The sequence below is a fragment of the Cebus imitator genome, unplaced genomic scaffold (assembly GCF_001604975.1).
Source record: "Cebus imitator isolate Cc_AM_T3 unplaced genomic scaffold, Cebus_imitator-1.0 Scaffold78, whole genome shotgun sequence".
Taxonomy (NCBI): Eukaryota; Metazoa; Chordata; class Mammalia; order Primates; family Cebidae; genus Cebus; species Cebus imitator.
Window position 1 is genome coordinate 1,229,283 of NW_016107393.1, and position 17,322 is coordinate 1,246,604.

The window sequence follows — 17,322 nt, forward strand, 5'->3', positions numbered from 1 at the left end:
ATGGCATCAGCCCTGAGTCTTAAGTTTAGCTGCAGTTCTCACATCCTAACTGGTCCCACCAGCAATTTTAAGATCTTTTATGTTTTATCGTTTCTTAGTTGTGCTAATAAAGTGTAACTTTCTCACCCTATTTTTACTTCTACCATCTTTTAAAATGACTTAGAGTTTCACAAAATGGGAATGTTGGGCCACTCACTATTTGGATTAAGTCATTCCCTTAGTGCTCTGTATCCTTTGAGGAAGGTTAGGTCATGCTCTAGTGACAAGCAGTCTATATCTGTTACCTTGTTAAGTGAATCTGAAAAGCCTCATAATCAATAATTAAGCCCAAGTGAATTAGCTCAGAAGACTCTGTAGGGTCCTGCTCAGGTATCTAAAAGAACAGCAAAAGCCACCAAGGCCCAGTAATTTGACTTAGAAATGGTTTTCCGGCTTCTTTGTCTCTACCTGTGGCACCACAAAGAAAGAGAGGGAGGAAACAGAGTTGTTCTGGTTTCTGTCAAGCGGAGAAGTAGACCGTCGGGCCTGTACCTCACTTTGAAGGATCATCACGGCATGGTTAAAATGGTGATGCTCCAAGGTAGCAGAGGTTCCATAGAGCTGGGCCAGGGCGGAGCCACTCCTGAAAGAGGACAGAGAAATGTAAGAAAGTTCCTAATACATAGAACTTTCTAGGTATTAGGCTAGATGCCATGGATGATATATGATGAATTCGGCAGTCTCCGGCCCTGAGAAATTTACAGACTAGTGAGAAAGATGAGACGAGATCATAAGGAAAAATAATGCACATAAAAACAATGCAAATACTAATACACTGTAGAAATATGCTCCAGGTCCAATCGAAGGGCTATGGATGTTCTGAGGAAAAAAAGACATAATTGTCTTTTTAAATTCTGTGACTTCTGAGTGTTCAGAACAACTGTCAAAACGAATTTGACCTTCCATAGGAGATGACCTTGTGAATATTCTGCAGAGTACATTTTATCTACTCTACATGAAAGGCTGACAACCTTCCAGTATGGCTTCCCAGTCCACAGTCACGCTATGATATCTCAGTATGGAGCTCTGAAAGTTCTCTGGATTTGGAATGAAATCTCAGCTCTTCCTCCAAGTAGCAGCTTTGAATGGTTATTTGGCCTCTTTAAGATTCAGTTTCTTTGTCTCTAAGATTATATTATCTACCTAACCTGTTATTTATGACAACAATAAAATATTTGAAAATGTCTATTACAGTTCCCAGCATGTAGTAGATTGTAGTCTATATTAATTATTAATCAATAATTAAAACACATATGACTATTTCTATTTTAAATTAATAAAATACTCATTGATACTTAAAGGGATTACTTTGAATTATCTGAAATTTCATTTTTGTAGAACAATGCATTTCTTAACAATGTCAGTTCTGCAAAGTGTTCATTACTTAGGAGTGTGAGGCAGGAGAATTGCTTGAAATCAGGAAGCAGAGGTTACAGTAAGCCAATATTGTGCCGTTGTACTCCAGACTGGGGGACAGAACAAGACTCAAAAAAAGAAATTCAAAAACATTTATTTCCAACTTTGTTTAAGGAATGGGAGTTAGAGCATCTTAAGAATCAAGAGATCCCAGAGAAGTCCACAGTATAAAAGGCAGCCACAGGACTCAGGCTAAGGATCCATCTAGAGCTTTTTGTTCTTTCTTGCTTATTGCAGGGGTCTTCGACACTGAAAGCGCCATTTGGCCTTAACTTGGAAATGCTGGGGATTGACTACACACAATTTGTTCTGCCAGTGAAAGAAGCAAGGACTGCATCTAAATGCAACATGAAGAATTTTGGTCACAAGCTTTCCTCCATCTTCAGTGTGAGGCAGCCCAAAACCACCATCAGTTCGGGGGTACAAGGGACCTGTAATTCTTGGAAAGACTCTCCCAACATGTGGTTGCTCATCCAACAGGATTAGGTTCAGTAGTGATTACTGAATATTATATGAAACGATAAAATATAAAATATAGGAATTATTATTCTTAGTAAAGTGCTTAGTAAGGCGGGTATTAGATTTTAAACATGTATGTGTTATTTCTTTAAATCTTGCCTTAATTTATATCATTTAATAAGTGAAAATTTGCTAGGTGAATCTTAGTAATCAGTGATAAACTAATATTTACTGTTTGTTACTATTTGTCTTACATAGAGCTCATTTCCATGAAGATACATGTTTCAAAATGTATACTATAGGCCTTTTTCTTAGCTGTTAAAATTCTGTGATGCTTTGTGTGCACATCACATTCTAGTACCTGGCATGGAGTAAGTGCTTTAAAAGATATTGGTTTCTTGTCTAATAAGTTTACAGTAGTTACTATGTCGAGAGACTACAGTTCAAGTTGGGAGGTTGATAATAAGGGTGTTAGCATATTTTATAATAATATTATTATTAATAAAAGCAACCATTAGTATCTACCATGCACTAGTCTATATGTTAACAACTGAATACATTATAGCATTTAGTCCTGACAGTGATCATGATATAAGTATTATTTTCTCATTTACACATGAGGAAAACAGGGCTCAGAGAAGTTAAATAACTTTCCCAAGGTCACACAGCTAGCTTTTATCAGTTCTAGATTTGTATCCAAGTTTTTAAGCTTCTTATTACATAATGAAAATGATAATTATAATTATCACACATATTTGATATTTGATTCCCCATTTTTACCAAGCTGGTTGTTATCAATGAAAGAAAATTTCAAAATTTAATTCAGAATTCTATTAGTATCACTACTAACCACAGGCTTAGATTCCTGTGATCATTCCTGTGAATCAGCCATTCTCGCATGCACCTCACTTACTAGTGTGAATGTTTTGTATCTAGTCTAGATACAAAATGTTATTTCTTCCTTTATTCATGTTGGGTTAACAGACTCTCCAAAAGTTACATCAGTGAGATGATCAGAAGTCACTCTGTATCTTCTTTGTTTCAGTGAATAAGGAGATGTTTTCTCCTTTAAGCAAATGGGGATAGGGACAATGATGACACCTTTTAACAAATACACCATGGCTTCTGATGCACTGCTACTTTCTGTGCATAGGAGGGAGGCCTCTCCCCCATATCCATATGCCTCCGATCTGGTGTGTTCTATCTCATGGTATTTGTGCAAAGGCAGCCACTGTCTATGGTTTGAGCAGGCCTCACGCATGTGGAATACAAAGGGAAATAAGACATGTTCTGATCTTCAGGAAGCTCACAACCCCCTATAATTGTGTCAGGAATTTTTCTCTGATAAATTTTGCACTAAAAATTCTCACTTTTCTGCAAGCAAGATGCCATCTTAAACCTCAGAGATGGAGCATGGCACTAACACAACTTCGAGGGTTTTTTTTTTTTTTTTTAAATCTAAGCAAGGATACTTCCATTTCCAAATGGATCCCTTATTTATACGATTAGATTTGGTCCCTGGCAGATTTTCTAGACTGCCAAACCCCTCACTGCCTTTTGTCTCAGGCCAAGGCCCACTAGGAATGCTGCCTATATCTGCTGTTACACAACCAGGGACTTCCTAGGACCACCAAGAACCAAGTCTACAGTTTTAATATAAGTGGCAATGTGTGTGTATGTGTGTGTGTGTATGTGTGTGTGTGTGTGTGTGTGTGTGTGCATGCGCATGTGTGTGTGCAGATAAGCTTTATGAAAAGTATTCTACAGAATACTAGTTCTTCTGAATGGTAAATAGCATTAAGGGAAGAAGTAAAAAGGGTTCCATGGCCAAATAAGTTTGGAAAATGCTGGCTTTAAAAAGTGAATCTGTTTATTTATGGTAAGAATTTTCTATAGGTGGCAATATGTGAAAATGCATTGTGATTTTGTGGCTGGGGGGGACATAATATGCAGCATTATTACTATTAATTGATCATAAAACCTTTTTTTTTTTTTTTTGAGACAGAGTCTCCCGCTGTTGCCCAGGCTGCAGTGCAATGGTGCTACCTTGGCTCACTGCAACCTCTGCCTCCCAGGTTCAAGTGATTCTCCTGCCTCAGTCTCCCAAGTAGCTGGGATTACAGGCGCGTGCCACCATGCCCAGCTAATTTTTTGTATCTTTAGTAGAGATGGGGTTTCACCATGTTGGCCAGGCTGATCTTGAACTCCTGACCTTGCGATCTGCCCACCTTAGCCTCCCAAAGTGCTGGGATTACAGGCGTAAGCCACTGCGCCCAGTCGATCGTAAAACCATTTATAAAGTGGTCATGTCTCTCACATAATATACTTCTACTTATAAAGGTATGCTTCTACTTTCTCACATAAAATATGAAAAAAAAAAAAACCCTGAGATCAATCACATATGGAAAAAATGGACTTTAACAACACACCTCATTTTAATTGTCTGTGCTAAGTATGTCCATCACAAAAGTGTCTTCGGGGCACACATCCTGTAGTTGTGAAAATACAATTATATATGTAGGGTATATGGAGAGAGGAAGAGAATCCACATTCCATAAGTACAAATATCTTTATATATGTAAGTATTTATGATGTGTGTTATTGATTAGGTCATTCTAAAATACTAAAGTTTTTCATTTTGGATAGGCAGCTCAATGAGGAGAAACTTGTTAAAAAGAAAAGTCAAAGTGAAAATTTCCCTTCAGGCATTCAGCACTTTGCACAGGCACCAAAAATGTGTGCAAATGTAAATGTACCTTCGTAACTTCCCTAGATATGCATATTCTTTGAAAAAGAGACTGAATGGCAGTGTGCAGCCTGACTTAAAGGAAACTTTAAGAAGGAAAACTATGAAAGGTAATTAGGAAATTGAGAATTGTTGGGAGGTGGTGAGGAATGGGATTAGGCTGTCATGGCAGATTAATGTGCCCCAGTATTTCACTTCTGGGACCTGGCCGAAAGCGACAAGATGGGTTTTCATTCCCAAGAAATGAGTATAAGAGATTATGCTAGAAATAAATAGAAGAAGTCTCCTAGGAGAATATACTACAAAGCTGCTTGGTACTGATATTTAATCATCAGGGGCAGCTGTAATAGAGAGAAGGATGAGTGGGGAACGCTGTCCCTGGAGAAAACAGGGGAGAGGTGTGAACAGAGCAATTTCAAAGCACTATGGTACTGCTGCCCTCTCTACTTATTGATCATTCATTGCACGCACTCCAATACTTAAAAATTAAGAACAAAATATGAAAATGCAAAGGTTCACTTATCAGAAAGGCTAAGAGAATAAATCAAATCGTGCTCTAACGAAAGTCACACTTTTTATTGTAGAGGCATTTTGCATTTTATATAGTAATTTGTCCCTTGCTAAATGTCTCCTGTTTTTTTATAGCCTTATATATGAAAAAAAAGGTAGCATATACTTTGCCACATAATAATTGGTGCATTTAAATCTCATTTTCAAATCACTTGAAAAACTAGAATTAGACTGGGAGCATTTTAAGAGAAGGGGTGTTTGCTATACCTCTTTATTTCTCCCATAATGCCTAGCACAGCATCTTGAATATAGAAAGTACTCACTTACTGGAAAATAAAAAGCAAGAAAAGAAGATAGGTTTCTTGTAAGGGACTCTCTAAACAATGGCACACTCACTGAATAAATCTCATTCTAATCATAAAAAGGTAGTTTCTTGACCATGATGCTAAAAAGCCTCCTTCAGCATTCATTGTCAAGGGAAATTTCGATGGAGGTTGGGTAATGGTGGCATTAAGTGTCCTAAGTCCAAAAGAGACTCCATAAGGTAGGTGCAGTGCTCCCAACATCCCATGAACGGGTAAACTGTGTACAAAGTTAATTTTCTTGAGAAAATGCATCATACTATCTTGGAATAGGCAGATCTGATCATGTGATATGAGGATGCAAAAAATTCTCTGAAATCTAGTACCAATTACTCAATACCTGCCTCCTATGCGTAAATACTATTCAGTCTTATATAAGCAACCTGAGATTTAGGGCCCTCAGTTTTTGTTTTGTATAAAATTGAGGTACTGAAAAATATAAGTAGTAAGCTCTAGTTTGGTTTTATAATTTTTATGGCTTACTGTCTTTGAACTGTTGGATGTCAAAATATATTTTTGTTCAAGAGCTAATATATCTGACAAGGCAGCCAATAAATTGGAAGCTCAACAACTCAAAATAGATGTCACAAAGTCAAGGACCAGAGCGTGATACAGTGAATAAAGAATGGCTTCTGAAAACAGACATCCGTGGTCCAGGCTCCACTCTACCACATGAATGGATTTGGGTAAGTTTAATTACCTTACTTACAGGAGGCTCAGTTCCTCCTGTAAAATGGAGACAAACATATCAACTCCACAGAGTTGATGGTGGTAAGGGCTTAAGACACAGTAAACAATAAACTGCAGTTCTTCCCATAGTCTCAGGAAGTGTGAGTTGCAAAGAACAGAAATGGAGTACAACTAGCTTTGCTAAACGGTAGGCTGATTGAATGATACCAGGAACTCTGGAGAAGCCCAGTCATCACAATCACAGCTGGGTGTCCTAGAAATAGGAACAGGATGGAGGGAGCCAGGGATCAAGTCTGACTTTTCTCTGTCTTTCTCCCAGGTGACAGTCTCTCCAGTCTGCTTCTCTCTGAATATCAGTTCCACTCTTCTCTCCTCTTTGTAGACTGGTTTTCTTGTTTCTTTCATCCATTTTGCACCTGATCATCATAGCTTTCCCCAAATGGCAGCCTCAGCTCCCAAATCTACATGAGCCTGCAGCTTGGATCCCTGCAACTAACTGACTTAATATAATGGTAATCCAACTTCAAATTCCTGTGAGATAAAAATCTGATTGGTCCAGCTTTGATTAGGTAAGCACTCTTGGTCCCAATAGTTGAGGGATCAACTAGCAAGAAGAGCGGCCTCTGTCAATGCCATCCACCAGCTCTCTCTCTGGGGAGGCGCCATTGGTATCTGAGTATAAATATTGGGCACTTTACTCTTGAAAGGACCCACAAGGCTCTCACTCTTGTTTTACAACACAATTCTAACACATTTATCCCATCTTTCTGCATAAGTGGTAGAGTGGTAGGGGGCTGGAGATAGCATGCTAAAGGGAGATACATTGATGATGATACCATTGGCCTGGGAGAGAGAGGATTCCTAAAAAAATAATGCAGTGTAGACACAAGAACTCCAAACAAGGAGCAATGAGATCCTACAATGAAAGCATAAACAGTGTGCACTTCAATGGGCTCCAGCTCTTTAATGCAGCATCAAGACAATGTATAAAACAATGTTTCATTGTAGCACTATTCACAATTGGATAAGGAAAATGTCACATATATACACCATGGAATACTATGCAGCCACAAAAAAGAATGAGGTAGTGTCTTTTGCAGGATCATGGATGAAACTGGAGGCTATTAACCTTAGCAAACTAATGCAGGTACAGAAAACCAAATACCACATGTTCTCACTTACAAGTGGGAGGTAAATGATGAGAACTTATGAACACAAAGAAGGAGACAATAGACACTGGGGCCTATGTGAGGCAGGAGGGTGGAAGGAGGGAGAGGAGCAGAAAAGATAACTATCAGGTTCCGGGCTTAATACCTACATGATTAAATAATATGTATTTAACAAACCCCCATGACATGTGTTTGCCTATGTAACAAACCTTCACATGTACCCCCAAACCTAAAAGAAAAGTTAAAAACAAACAACGTCTTATAAAAGGATGCATCTGTCGAAGAAATGAGGAAACCTCATTGAAGTGCTATAGTTAAAATATCCCATCCATTCATGCAGTTAACATTCATTTGTTCATTCACCAAACATTTATTGTTTATTATGCTCCAGGCACAGTTCACCCACTGTTGCATGTGCCAAAGAAAAAGAGGAGACATATCTGCAAGTCAGCAATTAAAATGGAATGAGATGCACACTTTGGAAAAGGCATAGCCAGGGCAGTATGCGGGCATAGGAAATTGACCATGGGGGACATTAGGGTGGATAGGAACCTGGAGGTGATGCTTTCTGAGGAGTTTTAGGGAAAGAAGGAGAGAAGCGTATGTCAGGCAGGGGAAACAGCACATTAGGCAGCAGAGAGATGTGACCGAGCAAGACCCCACCAGTGCTTCATGGAGTCCCTGTGTCTGGAATGTAGAGGAGTGAGTGGGCACTGGGCCAGGAAAATGGGCAGGAGTCTGAATGAAAACGGCCCGAAAGGAACTGGAACAGTATTCTAAAAGCCACAGGAGGCATGGATGGCTTTTAAACAGGGGAGTATCCTGGTCAGCTTTGTGAATTATAAAGCTTATTCTGGCATGCCAAGCAGCCTGGGGAGGAGAGTCATGCTGTTCATTGTAGCAAACCAGGAGTCAAGCAAAGAAGCAGTCCTTGCTGTAAGCAAGCAGAGGAGGTGCCAGCTTTGAGGGGTGCTGCAGGGTAGACTGGGTGACTCGCACATTCCTGGTAGGGCCATTCATTGGGGTAGAGATTACAATAAAGAGGGACACACATGAAGGAAAAGACTGAGGTTGAGGGGACTGTAGGACTTCAAAAAGGAGGTGTCCCTCAAACAGTGGAATAAGTGCCTGGAGATAAGCTGAGAATTATGGTTCAAAGAAATGTATTCTAAGCTCATCAGCAGATGGCTGGTGGCCCTGCCTGAAGGATCGTGGAAAGCGAGAGAGGAAGTGGGAGGGCATCGCCAGTCAAGGTTGGGGCAGGGAGACAGAGGCCTCAAGCCAATGGAGAAGCAAGGCTGTACAGGTGGATGGAAACCCTCTGTGAGACAAAGGAAGAGAGTTTCAGGGAGGGAGTGACAAAGTATATCTCATGGCAAGAAGAATTATGAAAAGACACAAAAAGTTCTAACAGTTTTGAGAAAAGGGGGCCACGGATCTCATTCCTGAGGGTGATTTCTCCTGCAAGGTGGAACTGGAAGCCGTGTGGGAGGACAGGGGTTGGGGGAGGGAAGGAAGTAAACCCAGACAGCTTTCCATGAAGTTTGACTGGGAAGGAAAGAGGGAAATAGAACCGAAGCTGGAGAGTGAGGTGGGGATTAGGGTAGGCCTTTTTCAAGATGCGGAATTGTTTCTATTAACAGGATGCAGAGAGCCAGCAGACAGGGACAGTAGATACAGCGGGGAGAGGAAGATTGATGGCATAAGATCCCCAAGGAGAAGCAAGGAAGGACCCATGGCAGGGTGGAGGGATTAGCCTCGGACGGGGGAAGGACAGTCCTCTTACCCAGACAGGAGGGAAGGAGGGAAGGATGGGGATGGATAGATAAGTTTGTAGGTGGCAGGGGAGGAAATTGAGAGAGTTCTCGATTGATGGCCTCAATTTTCTCCATGAAGCAGGAGGCAAGGTGATCTGCTGAGTGGTACGGGGGAGGCGGGGGAGCAGGAGGTGGTTTTGGAAGACAGAAGTTTGGTATATGAAACTGCTAAGAGCAATGGGGAATGGGGCTGGCTAGAGACACAGAAAGACTGGCAGGGAGCTCTAGCGTCCAGCTGAGTGGGAGGAACATATATTTGGTATGTCTCTAACTCTCACAACTGTGACATTTTCTCCTAAAGCTTTTACAAGTCTAGGCAGAGTAGCAAGAGTCTGAATTGTTAGATTGAACCAGGACTGAGTTTCTGCAGAGTGGATGTCACAGAGACTTGGTCAAGAAATGACAGAATATTGAGAAGAAAGCAATGAAGTGATGAGCTATAGGATACAGACAGATTGGAGACAGGGCACAAAATTGAAATTCATCTGCTAGATCAGGAGTAAATACAAGAGTCCAAGACTTCCAAAGTCACAGTGGGTAGATGTTTGGGGGGGGAAATGGTGAGCTGAAAAGAACCTGTTGACAAAGAGCAGGCTGTGAAAGTGTCAGATAATAGAGGCTGACTTGTTCTGGAGGCTATGAGATCAGTCATCCGAAGTCAATATTACCTCTTCGTCGAAGCCTTCTCTACCTTCTCCACCCCAGAACTTTTCTCTCCAGCTTCTGAAAGTCTGTATCTTTTGTTTGCAGGCAGATAGTGAAAGGAACATTGAAGGCAGACCCTCAATATACAATTCAGGAGACCTGGGTTTTGGTTTTTTTTCTTTCTTTCTTTTTTTTTTTTTTTTTTTTGAGACGGAGTTTCGCTCTTGTTACCCAGGCTGGAGTGCAATGGCGCGATCTCGGCTCACCGCAACCTCCGCCTCCTGGGTTCAGGCAATTCTCCTGCCTCAGCCTCCTGAGTAGCTGGGATTACAGGCACACACCACCATGCCCAGCTAATTTTTTGTATTTTTAGTAGAGACGGGGTTTCACCATGTTGACCAGGATGGTCTCGATCTGTTGACCTCGTGATCCACCCGCCTCGGCCTCCCAAAGTGCTGGGATTACAGGCTTGAGCCACCGCGCCTGGCCCCGGTTTTATTTCTAGCACCCATAAGTTCTGTGGCCTTGGCTATAGTATGAGCCACCAAGTAACAGCTATCTTCACCAGAAAAACCTGCGGAGGGGCAGATTTTTCTATCTATACACATCCTGTGTGTGGCAAATAGTTGCCCACACATCCTTGCATTTCCTTTGCTTCTTCCACCTTTATATGGGAGTAGGGATGGGAGAAGCAGAAACTATGTTCCTCAAATGTGACTTTATTTCACTGCAGTTTCTACAACACCCAAAATCAAAAGAATCCTGGAAGGAACTCTAATGGAAACGGAAAACTATATTTTGCTTCATCAAATTTCCTAAGACTGCTTTTATTTTAACAGTCTCAAACCAGAGTTTGAGAGTACCAAGTCCCAGAAGCTTACGATGCCATAAAGGCAAATATTCTGGGAGGAAAAAAGTAGGCCCTTTAAAATCCAAGCTTTGTTATCTGACTAAGGTCAACAGAGACCGATCAAATCAACAAGCATGACATGAAGGGCAAATTTGCAATTAGAAGAAGAATAGGGAATTATAAAGATGGATGGGCCCCATGACATGCACGCCCAAGCCTGCATGGCCTTGGCCTCGGATGCCAGGAAATTAATGCTTTACTCTTTAGCATTCGTCACCTTTGGCTCTGAAGAGAAAGGCAAATGCATTAAAATAACAACAGTTAGAACACTTACTTAGCTTGGAAGGCATTGTTGGTTCCCCTGTGGTCGAGGTCATGACACAGGCATCCCACAGTCACCGCTAAAATTTCCACCTCCGTCAGAATCTCTTGAAACCCAGCGGTCTGGGAAGAAGGGGAAAATGGCAACAGTCACTGCTGGGGGACAGAGGATGGATAAGGTTAGGTGCTGAGCAACAGTCAGCTCTGTTTTCATACCTACATCGTTTAAGGAGATGATTAACTGCCACCCCTCAGATGACAGTAAGTTGGGTGGTCAGTTGCACAGCCCAAGGTCCCCACAGTGATGAATTAGCTTGCTGTCACAGCAGCCCATGCTGCCACACCGGGACACAGTTCAGACTATTTTGTTCCCTTTTTAGAGAGAAGGCTGGACTATCCAGATACAGTGACAGTTTGGCAAAGCCCCAGGGCAAAATTTGTTTTGTTATTATACATTTTAATGACGAGCATAGGGTTTGGAGGTTGGAGGTTGGAGAATAGGAGGGAGCAGGGAATTTAAAACTGAACATTACATCCACCAGATGCCATCCAAATGAGAGCAGGCAGAAGGAAAACACAGCCCTTCTTTTTTCTAATATTAAAAGGAGAGACTTCAACATACTCAGCTTGTTACACAATGACATCCTAGAGGTTATCTTGTAAATACCTTAATTCATATTAGGTTGCTAGACAGATGAAATTCATACAGATAATAAGGCAGTATGTGTCGTGGACACCAGATTGTCAACCCAGACTGAGAATCGAGTGGGGTATCCATTATTGGAAATTCTTTCTTATCTTGTGGTAGCTTGCTGGTGAAATGCACAGCTGTGATGTGATTTCTTTTAAAAGCAGGTTGATATAATTATGTAACCAAGAGCAGCAATGCTTCTTGGGTTCCTGCTGGCCCTTTCATTAGTTTAGAAGAGGAAGTAGACCTCTGGGAAAGTAGGCCTATGCATTTTCTTGATCGAAGGCCTTTATATCTTCCCCTCTTTTCCTTTGTAAGTCTCTCATTTCATTACTTATTAAAGTCTTTATCAGAGAGCAGTGGAAGGTGGAGGTTAGGGCACAAATTGCTTCACTTTTCATGTGTGTTTTCCCCCCAAAATCCAGAATCGCTGGCCCACACCTGTAAGACACTTCTCTTAAGGCAATGAAAATTTTGTTTTTAAATTAGTTATGTTTTTGTTGCAGAAATAACTGAACAATAGGTTCCTGTGTTGACAATTTTATTTTATTTTATTTTAGGAGATAGAGTCTCCCTCTGTCACCTAGTGCAATTGCACAATCTTGGTTCACTGCAACCTCCGCCTCCTGGGTTCAAGTGATTCTCCTGCCTCAGCCTCCTGAGTAGCTGTGATTATAGGCACGTGCCACCACACCCAGCTAATATTTGTATTTTTAGTAGAGACAGGGTTTCACCACATTAGTCAGGTTATTAGCTGGTCTCAAACTCCTGACATCAGGTGATCCACTTGCATTGGCCTCCCAAAGTGCTGGGATTACAGGGGTGAGCCTCCGCACCCAGCAGCAATTTTGTTTTAAAAGGTAGGCTTGGGTTCACTGCTACGTTTAGAAATACATATAACTTCATTTGCATGCAAAATGGGAATGCTAATAAATTGGGAGTATGAAATAGTTCATGTCAAAGCTTGCGTATGTGGCTGGGCATGGTGGCTCAAGCCTGTGATCCCAGCACTTTGGGAGGCCGAGGTGGGTGGATCACCTGAGGTCAGGAGATCGAGACCAGCCTGACCAACATAGCAAAACCCTGTCTCTACTGAAAATACAAAAATTAGTCTGACTTGGTGGCAAACACCTGTAATCCCAGCTACTCAGGAGGCTGAGGCAGGAGAGTTGCTTGAACAGGGAGGCAGAGGTTGCAGTGAGCCGAGATCACATTGCTATACTCCAGCCTGAGCGACAGGGCAAGTCTCCATCTCAAACAAACAAACAAACAAACAAAAAAGCTTACATATGCCCTTCACTTTAAAATCTGCAGTTGGCTGTTAGGTTTTCTAATTTTATTTTGCTTAAGGTATTGCCTGCAGTAATTTAAAAAATTCAAATTATACTGAGACTTAGAATAAAAAATCAGTAGTCCCTCATTCTTCTCCTTTCTTGATTCCCGAAGGCAACTACTTTCTATTTTCTTTTTTACCTAAATTGGTAGTTTTCCCACCATATGTCTATATAGCATGCACATATTATTGGCACTTGGTTATTCACCAAGTACTCATATTGTCCTTCCTATGTACCTACCATACATTGTTCTAAGAGCTTTACAGCCGCTTAACTTATGTAGTTTTCATTGTGGTCCCATTAGGTAGAAACTATTACTGCCCCCAGTTATAGATGAGAAACTGAGTCACAGAGAGGCTAAGTCATGGGTCTCCCAGCTAGTGCATGGCAGATGGGGGCAAGCTCCCAGCATCCTTTTGCCAGAGCCTGCCCTTGAACACTGCCGACGTCTAGCAGCAGGTGAGTTTACGGTCACCCTCCCCTCACACTCCCAATGTGATCCACAGAACTTTCCTATATTACCATCCTATAAACATCATTCACTGCCGAGCCAATCAGTATACAATGATTGTTTCCTTACAAATGTACATTTTCTTGTTTCCTGGAGTTAGGATTTCCGTGAAACATCTAAGTCTTCTTACACCCTACACAACTCTGCAAAATCCTTCTCAAAACAATTTTGAAGAGGGTCAAAACAGTCACAGCTTGTTTCTAGATCCTTCTGTCCTCAGGACGCCTTCCTGCAGCCCAACCCTACTGTCTGGTCTGGAGTCTCTCCTCTGTTGCCAGCCGCCCTCGGAGCTTCCCCCGCCATCATTCAGGGGGGTTCCTCCTTCCCCTCCTGTGTCTGGTCCCCCACCTCCTGCAGCCCACATCATTCTTTTTCCTCGTTTACCCTCTCATTTTGCAGGAGCACGTCTGCAGGGGCTTCATGAGAAAAGGCCTTACTTTTTTTAAACACTGGGGGAGTTGGTTGTTTTTGAGGCTTTGCATGACTGAAAAAAGTCTTTATTCTATTCTCATACTCAGCGTGCCTCACAATTCTAGGCTGAAACATGTTCACTCAGAATTTTGAAGGCCTGCTCTATTGCATTCTAGCTTCCAAAGTTGCTTTTGACAAAATGCCATTCTCAATCCTAATACTTTGAATGTTTCTTGATTTTCTTTTAGAGTCACCTCTCAATTTCTGGTGTTCAGCAATTTCACAAAGGTATGTTTTGGTTTGGGACTTTTTTTCCCATTCAATTCATATGTTAAGCCTAATCTGGAAAATCAATTTCTTCAGTACAATGTTCTTCTAATCTTTTTTCTTTTTTTAAAAAAAACTAATTTTCTCTTCAGCAGTTTTTTTTTCTGCCCTACTTGAATGAAACTCCAATTAGTTGGATATTGGGCTTCTTGTACTGATTTCCTTATTTTCTTATCTCTTCTTTTCCATTTCCTATATAGGCCTTTCCTCTTACTTTCCAGGCATAATAATATGTTTAGTTTATGAGCAAATTTTTGTTTGATGCTCCTTGTCCTATAGCGTGCTATTCTTCTCCCATGGATGCATGATCTTTTCTTGTCTTTCTGAAGATACTGATCATAATTCATCTGAAAATTTCTGCTGTTCCCCGTATTGCCTTTGTTCTCTGAGCTCCTTCTTTTCTCTGTGTTTGTGGGTTTCTCTGAAATGTCTGATAACCTTTGGTGGTCAATTCATTCTTAAGAGTAAGGCATCACAAAGCTCACTGTATGTATGTGGGTGTATGTGGGTGGTGCCTGCAGATTGTTGTGTCTTACCATGGGGTGACTGTTTGGCCAGCTGGTCTTTTGCTGGAGATGCCCAAATGTCAACATCTAAACTCATTTTCTCTGGACTTTCCAATCTGTTGCCTGGCAATGGTGTAAACGTGTGTCAGCATCCCAAGAAAAGAGAACTGTAGCTTCCCACCTGTGAGGATGTAGGCTTTCACTTAATCCTCTTATTTTGAGTGCGCACCTCATCCTAACTTTGCTTTTGCTGTGTACCCAACTCCGGGATTCAGTTTCTCCAGCAAATACTCTGCTGTGGCAGAGGTAGGGGAAAGAGTAGCTCTCCAACTACACAAAAAATGGAGACTTGGGCACTCACTGTTTTCATCACTCCCTCATTCCATATCATCCAATTTTTGTAATATCTGAGGCCTCTAGTTCCTGAGTCTCAATAGGTTCTGGGGGTAGCATTCTTTCTTATGGATACCCCTTCCTCCACACACTCACCTCTGAAGACACTTGAGTTTCTCTTCTCTGCTAAGTTATGAATTATCCTCCCTTCATTTTCTGCCTTCATGTGTTATGAGTCCATGCAAGGCAGGATTTGTGTACATTTCTTGTTCTCCGTGTTATTTTAGGGTGATTTTTGAAAACAGAAGGGGGATAAATGTCTTTTGTTGTCATTTCTATCATCTTAAAACTCAAAATGTTGGGTTTGGTCTTGCTAATACTAGGTAAAACTTGAAAAGTCCATCAACTATGAAATAATTAACTATGGTGCTCTGGAAATCATTGTTGTGCAACGATAGTGTGCAAAAATTTAGAGAGATCTTGCCCATTAAAATGCTATTGACCAGAACTAGCTGATAAATCAGAGCAGTAACACTAGGGATCATGTTAAAATAAGGTAATTTAACTAGAGATTTAATCAGTAGTTAAAGCCAAATGCCATCTAGTAGATTCGAGATCAAAATCCCCAACCATTTTTAAACCATCAGTTATCATCCATTTTATAATAGGGTCGAACATATTTTGCTAAAGTGTTCCACAGAGTCCCCATCCCCACTCTGCCCAGAAATCTATCATCTTGGTCTTAAGCTATTTGTATCATGGACACTTTTAAGAATATAACAGAGGCCTTAGACTCTCTTCCTAGAAAATGTTCTATAATTTTATGGTATTCAAAGACTATGGAGCCCATCTCTAGATCCTTGGAGTGAAGAATCCCTGAAGTACAGCACCTACACACAGTCACACAAAACATATTTACCTCTCTCTACTGTGATACCTGAGTTACTGAAGCATCACCTATCTCTTGACTGTGATTTAAAGCTGCCTGGTAAATGGTTTCTGGGAGTCATCAGGCCTGAAAAATGCCCACCTGCCACTAAGTGTCCTTTTGCCCCTCCCCCACCCTCATCCATCTTCCTCCTAGTGCTATCCATTCAGGCCTGCAGGTACCGATATTGAGTAGAAAAAGTCAACTGTCTGCTGAAGACAATATACTTTCTAAAGAAAACAGACAGGCAGCAGGAAGTATATTTTAATGCATTTACCCCATTCTTGACTCTGGTTTATTCTTTTACTTTCAAATAAAATGTCTTTTCTGCTCCTGATCCAATCATTATGGGTTTTATTGAGCTTTAATGTGAACACATCTTCTCACCTGTATTCCCTCGCAGTTCATATCAGAAATATATGCAGTGAATACAACATATTTAAGTAAAGAGACAGCCAGGGCATACAAACCTATTTCCCATGTCACCCCCTCCAGCAAAGCCTTATGCCTGCCCGCTGAGCAGGCCTCCAATGATAGCCCTTCATTAGGCTGAAAGGTATGCTGCCATAAGCCTACACCCAGCTTCTTCAGCATATAATAACTAGAACTCCAAAAGACCCAAGCCAGTAAGATTGATTATCAAGGTCTCCTAGACTACCCAGTAATTTCTATCATTAGCCAGCATAAAATTTGAATCAGCCAGGATGTACTCTCATTTTAATGCTGATCCTGTATGATACTAATGAATGGGGGAATATCATGGCCAGAGAAAAAGACTTGCTTGGTAGCCCTGTTGAATCCAAAAAGGTGTCAAAACACCTATAATATTAACACTAGATGGTGCTATAGAGAATTTACTAATTTGAAAAGCGTTATGGCCGGGCGCGGTGGCTCACGCCTGTAATCCCAGCACTTTGGAAGCCCCAGGCGGGTGGATCACGAGGTCAAGAGATCGAGACCATCCTGGTCAACATGGTGAAACCCCGTCTCTACTAAAAATACAAAAAATCAGCTGGGCATGGTGGCGTATGCCTGTAATCCCAGCTACTCAGGAGGCTGAGGCAGGAGAATTGCCTGAACCCAGGAGGCGGAGGTTGCGGTGAGCCGAGATCGCGCCACTGCACTCCAGCCTGGGCAACAAGAGCGAAACTCCGTCTTAAAATAAAATAAAATAAAATAAAAAGCGTTATTAGCTGCCTATCATTTATCGAGCAATGGGTATATTTGAGAAGATGCCTGGGATAATGTCAACAAGTT

The 17,322-nt window shown here is 41.3% G+C and overlaps 2 protein-coding genes across 2 annotated transcripts in view; one reads left to right on the top strand and one right to left on the bottom strand.

Moving 5' to 3' along the window:
- The window catches only part of RBM45 (RNA binding motif protein 45), a 474,379-nt gene that overhangs the window by 87,603 nt on the left and 369,454 nt on the right, over positions 1-17,322 (top strand). The window lies entirely within an intron of this gene.
- PDE11A (phosphodiesterase 11A) overlaps positions 1-17,322 on the bottom strand; it is a 398,839-nt gene that overhangs the window by 70,481 nt on the left and 311,036 nt on the right. Inside the window, exons 13-14 of the mRNA XM_017532656.2 lie at positions 11,038-11,147; positions 532-622 (exon numbers count right to left, since the gene is read on the bottom strand). Coding sequence (XP_017388145.1) covers positions 532-622; positions 11,038-11,147 — 201 coding nt within the window. The remainder of the gene's footprint in view (positions 1-531; positions 623-11,037; positions 11,148-17,322) is intronic.